We start from the raw sequence: 15,935 nt of genomic DNA, 5'->3' as shown, positions 1-15,935 counted from the left end.
TTTTAATTAAAAGTAATTTTAATACAATATTGAATTAAATATATGAGTATCAAATAAAAAAACTCCTGCACAGTACAATATGAGTCATAAACATTATGAGTCATTTAAAAAAAATTGCTTTAAAAAATGTTTTTAAAGATTTCTAGATTATTTTGGAAAAAAGTGTCGTTCCATTAATTTTGTAATTCTCATCTTCGACAAAAATCTGTTTTCAAAAACAGCTAAATCAAAAAAATTTTCGCTGATTTTAAGTTGTTTTTTTTTACTCAGTGATTAGTGTGCTAACTTATAGTAAATATTGATCTTCCGAATTTTTTGAGTATTTCTTACCCCTTACATATAAAGTTTTTAACGATCAGTTACGGTTATCATTATTAAAAGGTAAATAAAACTGGCATAAAGAAAAAAATAAACAATTTGATTCGATTAATTAGCTATTTAAACTGTTTTTCTACAAAAGAAAAAAAAAATGTTACGCATACACCACAGTGACCCTGTTTAAAAAAGATGTATTTAAGAATTGTACTTCAATTTTTAAGATTAATTATTATGTATCATGAAATATAAACAATATTGTTAATATTATTGGCTATATTTATGATTTAATGGCCACTTTACCAGTTACAATTTTTCAAGTGTTTTATATTGCTGTAGATGTTTTGGACTCTAAATGTGATTTGTTGTAACTATTTTATATTGTCTTTAGATGAAAATCTACTGCAACTATACAACTGGGTATGTGTTGTTTGATTTCTCTTAAAAAAGTCAGCAAAATCTGACTAGAGAATTAGTTGACTAATAAATAATTATGTTGGCAACCCTACTCACATGCAATCAACAATTTTGTGCAAATTAAAAAAAAAACACCAAGCCCATCGTATTTGCAGCACGATCAATAAATAATTTTCTATTGAAAAAATCTTTTATAGTTGAGTCAGAGCCACTGTGGTACCTATATCATCGTCTGCTGATGGTGTATATAACTTTTTTGTCGGCTGACTGACAAAAAATAACTTCAACACCTGACCATTTAGAGTGCAGTATTTCATTTCAAACAAACAGAGGCAGGTTGTTAGCTCCTCCGTTGAGTATTTATTTATATTTTTATTTTTAGCGCTAAAGTACCTTACATACAAGTCAAGAGTATATCTCTTTAAGAAAATTTCTATTATCATGGTGTCTAGTGTCCGGCGGAATATCGTCACTTCGCAAATTTATTTAGTAAGTTGTTTGTGTGTGTTTAGAAAGTTTTAATTTTAATTACTTATCTAACTAATTAGCATCTCGTTAGAAAAAAAATCAGGTCACTGACTTTTAAGTTCAAAGAAAAAAAAAAATGAAAACAAACTTAACATAATTAAGAACAAGCTTCTGATTGAAATATAATTTGAAAGAAGCTATTCTCATCTTTCAAATTAAATAGAAATGGCTTCCCTTTTTATTCCGGAAATAGTTTGAAATTAAAAACACAATTAAAAAAAAAAAAAAATAACCTACGTTTGAATTCATTCGAAATCAAAGGTGTTCATTGATTTTTCTCAGGAATAAACAAACAAACTTCGTATTTGGTGCCACGCGATGATCTCAAGAAAAGACAATCTTTTTTCGCAAGAATTTCGGTTTCCATTTTGGTCTTACCTTGGGGGGATTTTTACTGAGAATGTTTTAATTCTAAGAAAAGATTTTGTTTTAATTTTATTTAATTTCATTTAATATAGTTTAATTGCAATTCCAGTGTAAAAGTTTATTAACTTATTTTCGTGTTTGCGTGCTATTATTCATTTTTTTTTTTTTGTTTATTCTTTTTAAAGTGTCCTGGTGTTTCTTAATTAATTGATGTTAGTTATAATATTATGGTTGCGTGTATAGATGACATTGAGAATATTATAGTTTTAACAAGAAAAGGTTTTTAAATTGTTTTTCAAACAAAAAAAAAATTGTCTGGGAGAACCAATTTTATCTCTGATGTTATGCCCATTGAAATTCAAATTTATTGTTTTTTTTTAATTTTTTTTTTCTTTTTTTTCTTTTTATATTTTTTAATTTTAATTTTTTATTTTTTTTCTTTTTATTTTTTTTAAATTTTTTTTTTATTTTTTTAATTCTTTAAAAAAAAATTTTTTTAAATTTTTTAAAATTTTTTTTAAATTTTTTTTAAATTTTGTTTTTATTTTTTTGATTCTGATAAAATTAAAAAAAATAAAAAAAAAAAAACAATCTAATAGTGACTGTACTTATTTATTTATTTACATATTGTTTATATTCTTCAACACCAACCAATTTCCAATATGAATCATTCGAAAGTGAAAAGCCTTTCTCTTTACTTCTTCTGTTGTGAACCCTAAAAATGTACGTATCTTTGTATCTTTGATCACAATGTTTTCATGCGTTTTGTTGAATTCCAAATTATGTTCTTGCTTTTGTTTTTTGTCAACCGTTGTTTATTGGATTTTCTTAGTTGAATTGGTTTGCTTTGTTTTGTTTTTTCTTTACATAACGAATTCTACAACAAACAATTTATGATGCTTTTTATCTATTAGTCATATCGTCAAACTAAATTTCTTCGAAAAACCCCTTGCACCACAAGTCCATAACCATACCAAGTCACTTTATTTAAGATACTCGTTTTATCGCATCACATTTTCTCATCTCTGACTAAAGACATTGATCGAGTTAACATTTAATTGAGTTTGATTGACACGATGACATGACAAAATGTCATTTTTTAGTATCACTTAAGTCAATTTTGTTATGCTTATGGTTTTGTTTTATGATTTTTTTGGTTGTTGTTGTTGTTTATTTTTTTAATCTCTGTTATAATCTGCATTTATTATGCTAATAAACAGTAGGCGCTGAAAGTTTTGTGACTTTTTTTAAATTTGTTTGAATACAATCGTGCTTTTAAAATAAGTAGAGTTGTTACTTTATATTATAAGATTTATTCTGTACCTACTTATTGGGATAGGCATTGTTTTTTTATAATTGCAATACCTACATTATTTTTCAAACTTCATGGATTTTTAAAAACTTAAAATTCTTCAGTTACCATCAGTTATTCCATAATCATTCGTCTTAAATTAATTAATTACACTGTGCAAGTGCAAGAAATCTTTGACAAGTGCGCTGTTGACTGTTCCCCCTTATTTTGGACCTGAGAAATCTATTGGCATCATTAGTTTTTCGATTTATCGGTACGACTTCGAACCAAATTTTTTTCGGAAGTTTTTTCAATAATTTTAAGCATTTTGCCCGGGTTAAAGTCATTTTTCTTGTTTATATTGGTATTTTCACTCTGTACAAACGCCGGAAAAGAAGGATAACTTCTTAAACTGGATTCTGTCGTTTTTATTGTTACCTTCTTGCCATAAGATTCGCCCAAAAGCTTAAGCTTGAGTAAATATTTTGGGCGGAAGAACCCATACAGATACAGTTATTTCTTTTAACTGCATACAAAATTTGATGTCTTTGTTCGGGTAATAAACTTCTTTACATTTTAAGATTGCATTATTTTCTCCCCTAGAACTCAATTTTGTTTAACCATTTAAGATCGTTTGTTTAAAAAGACAGAAATTCTTATAAAATCAATTTTCTGAAATGGTTGAGGAGAATTGCACAAATAAACTGTGACAAACGTGACACCTTAAAATTAATTAAATTCTTTTTCTGTTAAACAAAAAACCAAGAAAAAGCAAAACAAAACTAGACCACAATATCGTGGGCACGAAGCCAAAACCACGAATCTGCAAAATTATAGTTTTGAGAAGAACGGCTTCAAAGTTTGGCAAACTCATGTAATCTTATAGAAACTCGTGCAACGGAAATTGATGGTTTAAGCTTCTAGGTAACTGATGGAGGATTGGGATTGACGCATTGAACCGGTAACATGTAAAAATTTGACGCATTTAAGTGAAAATGTCCAAAAATGCAGATTTGCGGTTTTGGGGTTGTGCCGGTGATATAAAAAAAAATATTTTAGAATGAAAATTTGACCACTTTACAAAGACGGAACAAAAAAATTTCACATTTCTCGATTGAGCATATAAAATTTTTATAACCCACTGTTCCCACATTGACACTTAAATTCGCACAAGTATTGAACACAACACTTTACTCTCTCTTTCTGAAATTTTTGGACACACAATTGGCATTTATTATGTATCATTATCATATTCTCCTTATTAAAGAGTTTTTTTCTGCTTGTATTTTGATAAAATTCGCCTGGATCATATTCACTATTTTGTACCCAATCTTGAATCATTTCGCTGCTTCCACTATTATTTGCTAGGTTTGACTGAAAACGTTTTAATCGTTACGAATATGATATTTTGAGATGCTTTTAATCAACATTTTTGTTCAATTAAATTACTTCTATTACAAAAAATCATTGAAATCCAAAATTCTTGAGAATCCATTCGTAGTAAAAAATTGATTATCAAATTTCCATTACAAACGAATAATTTGCACTAATTAAGATTTCAATAGATTTCTATTAAAAACCATTTAATCCAATTATTTATAAATTATTTTCTAATTAATTTCCTATTTTTCTCATTATTTTTTAGGCTGTAAAGCAATTCATTGATCTCGTAAATCAAATTGGATCATGTTCAGTTCGGAAGAATGTATCACATACCACCGCAATAAAATTTTTATACGCTAGAAAATTTGATGTACCACGTGCTGTATCGCTATACGAACAGCACGAGCAAATCAGACTGAAGGAGTGCCTGTATAATATTGATCCAGATGTAGAACCATTAAGATCAGAATTGGAAACTGGAAAATTTACAATTTTGGTTAGTGCAAAATGTTTATTTGTATTTTATTAATGTATTTAATCATATTTTATATTTTGTGTTTTGTTTAGTCGGCGAGGGATTCAAGTGGAGCTGCAATAGCATTATTTACTGCTAATAAACATAGTCCTTTATGTGTAACACACACAACAACTTTACAGGGAATCGTCTATCAATTAGATGCGGCGTTACAAAATACTGAAACGCAAAAAGCTGGACTAGTATTTATTTACGATATGAGCGGTTCGAAATATTCAAATTTTGATTATGATCTATCGCAAAAGATTTTAACATTATTAAAGGTAAGTGTTTAGGAAAGAAGTTATCATAATGGTATGGAAATGGTTGAGCTTAATTATTCGATGAATTAGATCTTACTAGAAAGTAATTATAATTCTAAGATAGCACTAGGTATATTTGTTGTTTTACTTTTTTGTCAACGTTTCTTCTCCAGGACTCTTATTATTGAAAATATTATATATAATTCAAAATAAATGCTAATAAATATAAAAAATCTATAATCTTAGAATCTGTCTTAGAATTTTATGTTTTAGTTTTGGTAAAGTTTCTTATAAATTTTAAATATTTTGAAATGTTTGATGTTTTTAAGTGCTGATATTTCAAAATATATACATATGTTTAAAATTTAATTTTAATTTATTCTATAAGAAATTAAAAATTTGTTATCAAACATCATGAATCAATAATATTTACTAGTGACCTCAGCGGCGATGTTCATAATCCTTCACTAAGGACACATTAAATTGATTCCATATCAAAACGATATCATTTAATGCATTTTTTTTGTCAATTGTTTTGCAATGAATGAAAACTAAAACACTTTTTTGTTTGACTTTTGATGAATTTCGAAAAAAAGCTTTACACACTCTCCTATAAAACATTTTTTTCTTTCCGTGAAATGAAATCACAACTCTCCACAACTGAGGTTCGACGAGTTGCCCTTAGTTTTTGTTGTTTCCATTGTTGGAAATATTTCCAACGAAAAAAAAAAAAAACGGTGGAGCCGAACATTTAGCAGTACAAAAATTCAATTTGCAACTGTAAAAAAACTAAAAATACTGGAAAATCAAGTTTCAAACAAGAATACATTGTTTTAGCAACAAAAAACCACTAGAAAATCTAATTTCACCAAACAATTGAATTTGAGGTCGAATTTCATACCAAGTACAACCACCTGTCATTCTCCTGAGAGCCAAAGTTTGTAAATAAAATGAAAAGGAGATTCATTCGTATAGGTCGTTTCAAATCAAAAGTCCCATGGAAAATTGAGCAAAAATAAAAAAAAACTCATTCGCTTACTGGAAGGAAGCATTTATGAGGCAGCTGAATTTTTTCTAAAATTACGATAAAATAATGAAGAACAGTTCTTGATATCAGTATTTTAATTAATTGATCCGTCTGTGAGATTCACTGGGTTAGCCTCAGAAAGCAGAGGCAAGTCTCCCGGGCTTGCATCACTCTATATCCGACATACATACAATTATTTAATTATTTATCATTTGAAGGCAGTTGGGATAACTTTGTCGAAGATATTGTTATAGGACAAGGTGAAGATGGACCAGAAATGTCCAGTTTATATGATAGCAATTCATAACTTGAAATTCTATTCACATCTTTTCATTTGTATAATTGGGCAGTAAATATCTTATTTTTATTTTTCAATTATTTTGGAGTCGTCACCATAGAAATCATTAATAAACAAATTCAGATTTTTCGTTTGTTTATTTTTTTCTCTAGCATTTCTTTCATTCAAACAAGCATGATTTGTTGTTATTTTTGAGTTGATTTGTCGCAATGAGCCAATAAAATTGAGTTTTTTGTTTATTTTTTCTCAATTTTATTGGAAGGGAGAAAATAAACTCTGAGTCAGGACTTTTGATTTGAAACGACCTATAGTACCGAGGTCCCAGGAGGTTATGATTTATTTTTTAAATTGATAATAAGTCTAGGACATAGGATTTTATTCTATATTATTTAAGAATTCATAACAATTTTATTCAATATTGGTTTATTGAACGTGCTATTAGCGATTGACTTAAAATAACTTATTTCTCAGATCGCAGAATTCATAACATATAAGAGGGTGTTTGTAATTATGTATTTGGTCGGATGTGATTTTTTTTTTTATCGTGAAGTAAGTATATCTTGAATGTGACTTTTGATTTCTCTGTATGTGTTCATTCATTCAATTATTCTTAAGGCTTAGAACATTTTTAACAAAATAAACGTACAGAAAAAGACGCCGTTTTATTCGGAATCGGAGCTATCGAATTCCCCGAACCTCAAAGTTCTTACCAAATTTCTATTACGAATGCACTACTATATTTTTTGACGCCATTAAATAAGACAACATTTCAATGATTGGCCTTATCTCACTTTTTAAATGAGTAAAATAAATGCAGTTAGTAAAAAAATCTACTTTATAAAGCATGTTTCTTGCAAGAAACTTATAAATTTTTAATAAGCTTTAGACAATCTTATATGAGCTTAACATTAAGTTAAAAAAAATTGTTCAAATTAGGAAAGGTGTTTGTCGAAATATGGCATGATTCCTATTTTTACGATATTTTTTAATTTTTCTAGACAATTTGATAAATTATTATTTTTACCAAATAAGAAGTAAATACGAAGTTGACACAATCAATGAGAGTCATAAATTCGTTGAAGATTACAAAATTTGTCAGTCAAGAAGGCTTTGACTATTTATCATTCTCCTCGCTGCTTTATGGCGTCAAAAATTATTTGCATGGCCATTTCTTGACGAAAATTGCGTTCTAACTTTAAATGCCTTTTAAGTTTTTTTAAACTTTTTTTAAGAACAACCTTATTCCGAATTAAATATTAATTTAAAGAGATTATTCATTCAAGATTATCAGATCATCTCTTTAGTTTTGTACCTTAATCTTTAAATTGATTCAGGTCATTGAAATTTTAATTTCAATATTTTAACCTGAGTCATATGCAATTTAAATCACAAATTTAATGACGTGATGTGAATTTTGACATGTGCTTACACCATTGACATAGAGGATTACAAATTTATCTTCAGTCCTTGTTGACTAATTTTGAATTTTTCTAAAATTGTTCTAAGTCCTTAAGAAATCCTATGTATTTAGAACAATTTTGCTTTACGCCGACGATATAGAAAAAAATGAGCATAATTCCTTGTTCAAATTGATATTTTTAATGACATATTAAAATAAAATAAAACTTTCACTGCATTAATTTAAAATTAAAAGAGTTTCAACTATAATATTGATTCAACAAAAATAATCATACCTAGTTATATATAAATGGTTCAGTTTATTTTTGAACTAAAGAAAGTGTTTCTTTTTTTCTATTTTTTTGGTGACAGAAGGAACTCGTCAATTATCTTAATCTCTTAATTATTTATATTTTATTTTTTACCTTTTCTTAGATATAATACCTAGTCATTAAGAGATCATTGACATTAGAATGGAAGAAAAAAAAAAAGTTTTATTGGATTTGTTTTAATCTTACCTATCACAGACAATAAGAATTAATTAATGGAAAGACATATAAGAAAAAAAAAAAAAAACATTTTTGTAGAAAGTGATTAATGGTCATAAATATTGACTTTTAATAAACGTTTGGTGTGTTATAGAGCTTTATTATAGGTGTGAATGATGCAATGTCCAAAATTATAGGGTGTTGTAGACATTTTTGATATAGCTTTTGTCATTAAATGATTGATGATAACTCTAGTGCTATGGCACTATTAATATATTCATATAAAACAAAAGAGTCATAAATAATCTTTATAATTTTCTCTAGGCTACAATAATCCGGTAATCTAAAACCAATATTTAAAAATCTAGATCGCATCATTTAAGGATCACCCTTTTATTTGTATGACAACATACATAATATTTTGTGCTGAGATAATAGCAAATGCAACCTTATCAATTAGTAACACGTGTTTACAAAAGCTTATAGACAATATTTTTTTTTTCGTTTACATAAAATTGACAGATTTACTTGATTAAAAAGACGGGAAATACCACTTTGTTATTATTATCAGTTACGTATGTAGGTAGTAGGTACTTTGTTCCTTAAATAGCTAATAGTTTAAACCTAGAAAAAAAAAGCACCAAAGTAGGTACTTGATGTAATAACTTTCATAGCTATTATTAGTTACTTGTATAGTGACATAGTTTACTTGCGTTATCTTTTATAATATCTATACAACACTCAATTTAAAATTAGATATTTTGTTCACTTGAGATTTTGCAAAAATATGACAAATAGATGACGAGAACACTATGTGGGTCATGCTGTTATTTTGCAGTAGGTATGTAATTTTTTGAAAAAAATATTTTTTTGAGTTAAATGGCAATGAAAGCTCAACTTCAAGTCAGATCGAAGGTTAGTCCTGCACATATCCTCAAAATTTTACTTTCAAAGAATTTAAGTTTTGGAATGCTATCTTGGAGGTGGTATACCGTATACCACACATGAAAACTATATAGCTTCACTGGTCTGGGCATCTGAATTGGTTGACTTAGAACAATCCTTTCCCTGAGTAGGGAATTCCATTTAGTATTTAACGCAAAATGGCGTTCTTCAACGGGTTGTACTAAAGGAATATAGCGGTTAATTTTAAACCAAATCTTAGAATTTTGCCCTTTATATCTCAGTTTTTTTTTTGTACTTGACAATTCCAAAAAAGAAAAACTTTGCTCCTTTGTTAATGTATTTGTTGAATTAGGAAATCCTTTAGGATACTAAAAAAATCAAAGAGTGCGTAAAAACATTGACAATCTAACAGCTATTGATGGCTGACTTTGGTGATGGGAAAGCTTAGTCTTGTGTTAATACTGGCTTTTTAAATGTTTTTTATGGATTTCCCTAGTCTTTAGCTAGTACTGTATTTGGGTTTGGAAAAGAGGAAATTGGAAGGCACTAGCAGATTTGCCTAATTGGGTCTCTCAGAATTTTAAGTTGGGAATGATTTCCACGTTGTGGAAGTTTTTGCTCTATGTGTGTGGAGCACAAAAACGTTTCAAATGCTGACTTCTTTTAAATGTCAGTTTATGATTTGAAGTGATCTGTTGGATCCTAATATTAGCTCATTTTGAATCAACACTAACAACTTTTTGGCCTTCGTTATTAATCTTACTTTTAACTACTTTCTAGGCTTAAGAGATTTTTCAGTCTCCCATTTTTATTTATCTGGTTGTTCCTTCCAGACTGTCAAGTGACACAACGAGAAAAAAGGCCACCTAAAAAAAGCAGTTTCCACTTTAAATTAAAAATTAAGATGTCTTCCATCTTAAATTAAGCGTATAATTTCTTGAATGCGCAAAATTAAAAGAAATCCACTTAATTTAAGCATAAAATCATCTTATTTTTATGTGGAAACATTAAAAAAAAAACTGACTATCTACAATTTTAAAATTTTATTTCGGTTTTTTAAGATGAAAAGGAGAAAAAAGGCCACCTAAAAAAAAGCGGTTTCCACTTTAAATTAAAAATTAAGATGTCTTCCATCTTAAATTAAGCGTATAATTTCTTGAATGCGCAAAGTTAAAAGAAATCCACTTAATTTAAGCGGAAAATCATCTTATTTTTATGTGGAAACATTAAAAAAAAACTGACTATCTACAATTTTAAAATTTTATTTCGGTTTTTTAAGATGAAAATTTACACTAAAATGAAATTAACAGCCCAATTCTGCTATTCGATTCACGTGAAAGTCTAAAATAAAAAGTGTTTAAAAGGTGGTTAAAATTAAAATTTGGAATTTTTTTTTTCTTTAGAATGTTTAAAACAAACGGGAACAACACTTTGCTATCGAAAGTTAGAAGTTTTTCAAAGGCAATTTCACATGATTAAGAAAGGGAATCCTTCTATTCACGTGAATCGAATAGCAGAATAGGGCTGTAAGTTCAACCTAAAATTTACAGAATATAATTGGATTCCACTTATTTTAAGTGGAAATCATATTATTTTAAGACAGTGGGATTTAAGGTGGGCATAATCTTATTTTTTCCGTGCAGTGGTATTCGGAGTTGACAAGGGATGTTGTTAAGTCATGATAGGTTGCTGAACTAGGTTTAAACAGATTGAACAATATTCTCATTCTGAATTTTCAATGCGGACAAGTTCATCGACTGAATTATGTCTTTGTTGATTGGGAATTTTTCTTATGAATTAGTAAATGTGGGTGGCCAATATGTACGTACTTGGTAGATAGCTGTCTTTGATTACCAGTTCTTATTACGATGGATCCCGTTTGCTCAGTTTTGTCATTCATGGCAGCTTCAAGTTATTTTTTTTTTCTTCAACTCTTTTCAACTTCTGAAGTTGTTGGTTCTCCGGTAAAACATTTCTTAAAAGATTTATAGAAAAATCATTTAAAGGGCTGATTTTGAGTTTGGCTATTGACTTTGGCCAAATTCTCATTTAGCTTTTGGAAGCAGCCCACCTCCTTTTTGTCCAAAGGTATTGTCTTCTATGATCTGATCAATTTTGTTAGTTTGAATCTTCCTCTATTTTCTTTTTTTACTTGCGATATAGGTACTATAGGGCAAGTTTAGGATTGGTAAAAAAAATCGAACTCGAGATAACAATTTTACATGACATTACGATGATGGAGAATGCCAAAAAAGTGGTCCGGCAATTCTGTCTGTCTGTCTGTCTGTGTGTCTGTCTCTATCTGGAGCTGCAGCCTAAACCAGTGAAGTGATTTTCTTCAAACTTGGTAGTTAGCAGTTTTTGGTGATTCCCTAGAGGGGAAATTGAAATTTTTTTTTTATGACCAAAACTAACGGTACTTGCCATATAACGGAAATAGAAAAGTTAATTTTTTTCAAAAACGGCTCTAACGATTTTGATTTAAATTTTTGTGTGTAGTACTACACAAAGGAGCCAACTTTTAAAATAAAAAAAATATTTTTTGTACCGTTATTAATGGTACCTGTCATAGAACGGTTTTTTTCGTTTCTGAATATCTCGTACAACATTAACCCGATTTAAATGAAAATTTTTATACAAACGTGTGTAAGTAAAGATAATATTAAGAATTTAGAAAATTTTCAAAAAACGCATTTTTGGATTTTTAAAAAATATTTCAAAATTTTTTTTTGAAAAATCAATTTTTTGAAAACAGATCAATGAAAAATTTTAAAATTTAGTTTTTATGTGTAAATTAATTATTTCTTCAAAATGGCATACCAACTCTTTTTTTGAAAAATGTTAAAAAATTTTTATACATAAAAAATTATTTTTTTAAAAAACGGCTCCTACAATTTTCGAAAATTTTTTTCTAAAAATACATTTTTATACAAGAAATAAAATTGCATATTTGTTTTTTTTTTTAAGATAATTTAAAATGGAGTGTAATTAATTATAAAAACAGATTTAATTTTTTTATACTACTTATGAAATTTCTTCAAAATATCAAATTTTAAATTTCTTGAATAAAAAGCTTTAACATTATAGTTACTTTAAGCATAAGAGCAAGTACGTGCGACCCCAGTCGTGCAATTTATTTTTTTTATTTTTCAAAATTATTCAACTTTTTCTAAAATTTTCTATTTGTATTTTTATGGAATCAAAAACCTTGAAAAACGAATACATTTTTAGAACCTCGAATATAAGCTTGTTTACATCTCTCGTTATTACAACCCGATTAACTAGCTTTCGCCTTTTTACATGCATATATTTTGACTCCATAATATGCTTTCTCAAAGTCATATCCGAATTCTTTGTATTAGAATGTGTGGTTTTTATTTTTATGGCAATACTACCTAATTATACTAGAATGTCTATCCTTTATCAATTAGCAATTTGTTTGCATTTTACAACATTTATTGAAACAAGTATCGGCTTCGGTAAATATAAATAGGTAATAGGTATCGTCGTCGTTGTCGGCTTTTTGTGCTTTTAAATAAAATTTCTTTTATGCTCTGATTAAGTGCACTGAACAAAAGCCACAATAACGACGACGACTACGACAACATATTGTTACGTGTAGGGTAGAAGGGGGAGGATTTGCCAGGATTTAGGAAAATTGATTTAACGCAAAGTTTTTACGTTTCTTTTAATTTTTTTTTATCTGATATTATTATTGACTTTATTATCTTCACTTAAATATTTTTTTCATCTTGATATATTAATTATTTATATTTTTAATAATTTATTCAAAAAAACGAAAAGTGATGTGGCAAAGCCTCCCCAGGTGGGAGGCTTTGCCACGGGGGTGGGGAGGGATTGCCAGTTACCTAAATATAAAAGTTAATACAAATAAAACCGATTTTGGTTAAACAAAACTTCTTTTTAGCTAAAAGTACGAAGAAGGGATTGATTTTTAAGGATTCTGCCATCCTGTTTTGAGGAAGCTTGCTTCTGGCAAATGTACCCCATGGGGTGCATTTGCCAGAGCAAAACCTACCCAAAAACAAATGGCAAATGCACCCCACAAGCTAATCTTTCAAAAATTTACTTATAACTTTTTTATAAGTTAAACAGTAAAAAAATCACTTTTACACAGCATAGTACACATAATTTTCAAAAGTTATTTGTATGAAAAAGTAATTTAACAAGACAAATATTAAAAATTTATGACGATTATGTACCTTCATATTTTGGTTTTCAAAATTAAAAAACTAAAAAAAAAAACAAAAGCGTCTTATTTATTTCGTGTCCAGCCAAAAGCTGTCAAACTTTGTGGAAAGTTTTCAATCATAATTGTGCAACAGAAAATGATTTTTTGGTATTTAATATTCTGTTTGTTTGGAAAAAAACCTGGACTGGCAAAGGGACCCCACTGGCAAATGCTCCCCCTTCTACCCTACGTTATACTTTATACTCTCTCATGAGTGTTATTCTAATTCCGATTCTAATTTCTAATGCAAATATACGCTGAACGGTGTGCACCACTGCAGTTCTGGGTGTGCTCCGATGATGATGATGATGATGATGATGATGGTGGGGTAATCTCACTCACGTCGTAGCGTCGTTATTGCAACGAGTACCAACCTATGTACATTGAACATTATTATCAAGTCATCGTCATTGTCGATTGCGGAAATATAACGGAGAGATGGAGGTCGGTTGGTCCGTAAAAAAAACAAACGAAAAAAAAAATAATAAGTAAAAATAGGTATCATGGCATCAGTTGATATGTGTGCTTCATTTTAATACAGATTTGGATCAATGATAATAATTGTTGGTTTTTGTTTTGTATCATTATTTATGTTTTTTTTTCGTTACCTCAAGCCGTCAAGCAAAAGACATTAATAAAATGAGTAAAGAATGATTTTTTAGTCTTTCTTCTACACAGAGAAAAATAGACCACATAAAATAGAACAAAAACAATAAGATTTCTCTATGGTTTTCATCCAAGAAGGAAACCTTATTAAAACAATCGGGTTTTCCTTATTGTTTTAAAATCTGCAAAAAAATAAAAAAAACGATGACCAGGCTGGGAATCGAACTGGAGACTTCAAATCATTAGTCGCCCACCTTACCACCTGAACCAACCTGCCATGAAAATATTGATCGCGATTTTTGTTCTAGTGCTAAGTTGCAAAAAAAAATCAACTTTTCATCCAAATTTTAATAAGATTTTCTCTATAAAAATAATAAGGAATCTCCTTTAAAAAACCTTATTAATCGTTGATTTTAATAAGATTTCCTTATGAAATGTATGGACGGTAAAACAATATGGCAATCTGTTAGTTTTTAGCGGGTCATATTTTTCTCTGTGTATGTCTGTTTGTTTTTTCTTTCCTTCAAAAACAGAGATGTCAATGCAGCTATTACCGATAATTTTTTTTTTTCATGAAGACAGTTTCGTATCCAAAATCTACCAAATTTACTTAGCAATGGAGTTCTGATTTAGTATAAAGTTTTTATACATTTAAGTCAGCGTTGTAAAAAATAGTTTTTTTTTTTAATGCATTGTTTTTCCATTACAAATAAAAAAAATATTTATTGCAACTCAAAGAAATTTGCATTAAAAAAATTTTTTGCAACTCAAAATATTTTGGATTAAAAAGAAAATTTGTAAATACTGACAAAAAAATTGCATTGAAAATAAAAATATTTTTATTTTTATTTGAAATACACTTTTCTTTCAAGTAAATATTTTTCAGTTCCAATAAATTTTTTTTAAAGCAAATATTTTTCAGTTGCAGTACATTTTTCTAAGTGCATTTTTTTTTTAATTTCAAATTCATTTTTTTTTTAAATTTCAAATTCATTTTTTTAAATTGATATTTTTACAACACTGATTTAAGGGGTAATAACACCTTGTAAACCACGAAATCGAGCGTCATTTTCATCACCGTATAAAACAAAGAAGAAATATTATTTTCTTTTGGTGTTTGTTTAGTTTAATTAAGTATATTAATAGGTAACAGAATAGGCTAATGTTAAATTTTTTAATGATGTGAAATTTTTTAAATGGCGGTGTAGTTTAGGATGATAGTAAAATCTTGTGCTCCCATCGGGCGACCAACTAACTCCTACAGTTTTTAACCGATTGGGCTGAAATTTTGTGTGGAGCTTAAAAATACTATTTTCTAGTGAAGTACATACGTAGGAAATATTTTTGAAATATTAATTTTTAAAGAAATGGCATTAGTTTGAAAAAATTATTTCATTCCAAAAACAAAATTCGTTGAAAAAAAGACCATAAAATCGTCAAATTTTAATATTTCAAAAAATGCTACGTACTTCACTAGAGAATAGTATTTTTAAGCTCCACACAAAATTTCAGCCCAATCGGTTAAAAACTGTAGGAGTTAGTTGGTCGCCCGATGGGAGTATAGGATTTTACTATCATCCTGAACTGCACCGCCATTTAAAAATTTTCACATCATTAAAAAATTTAACATTTTAGCCTATTCTGTTACCTATTAATATACTTAATGAAACTAAACAAACACCAAAAAAAAAATAATATTTCTTCTTTGTTTTATACGCTGATGAATATGACGCTCGATTTCATGGTTTACAAGGTGTTATTACCCCTTAAGTCACGTGAACTATAACACTAGTTTACAAAAAAATAAAACATTTTTGGACACCAAGTGCCGTTATACTTTACGTATAGATTTGAGCCCAGAAAACTCGAAAATCTTATCTAAA

At 28.4% G+C, this 15,935-nt stretch overlaps 1 protein-coding gene across 4 annotated transcripts in view; it reads left to right on the top strand.

Moving 5' to 3' along the window:
• Positions 1-15,935, top strand: part of LOC129910201 (tyrosine-protein phosphatase non-receptor type 9) — a 98,567-nt gene that overhangs the window by 31,752 nt on the left and 50,880 nt on the right. For 3 of the 4 annotated variants that reach the window (XM_055987477.1, XM_055987478.1, XM_055987475.1), the window contains exons 2-3: positions 4,563-4,796; positions 4,868-5,098. In XM_055987477.1, the coding sequence (XP_055843452.1) occupies positions 4,563-4,796; positions 4,868-5,098 (465 nt within the window). Of the gene's footprint in view, positions 1-1,036; positions 1,222-4,562; positions 4,797-4,867; positions 5,099-15,935 lie in introns of those variants that run through there. The other variant, XM_055987476.1, reaches the window with a different exon arrangement.

The sequence above is a fragment of the Episyrphus balteatus genome, chromosome 2 (assembly GCF_945859705.1).
Source record: "Episyrphus balteatus chromosome 2, idEpiBalt1.1, whole genome shotgun sequence".
NCBI lineage: Eukaryota > Metazoa > Arthropoda > Insecta > Diptera > Syrphidae > Episyrphus > Episyrphus balteatus.
This window is presented reverse-complemented; position numbering and strand designations above follow the sequence as displayed.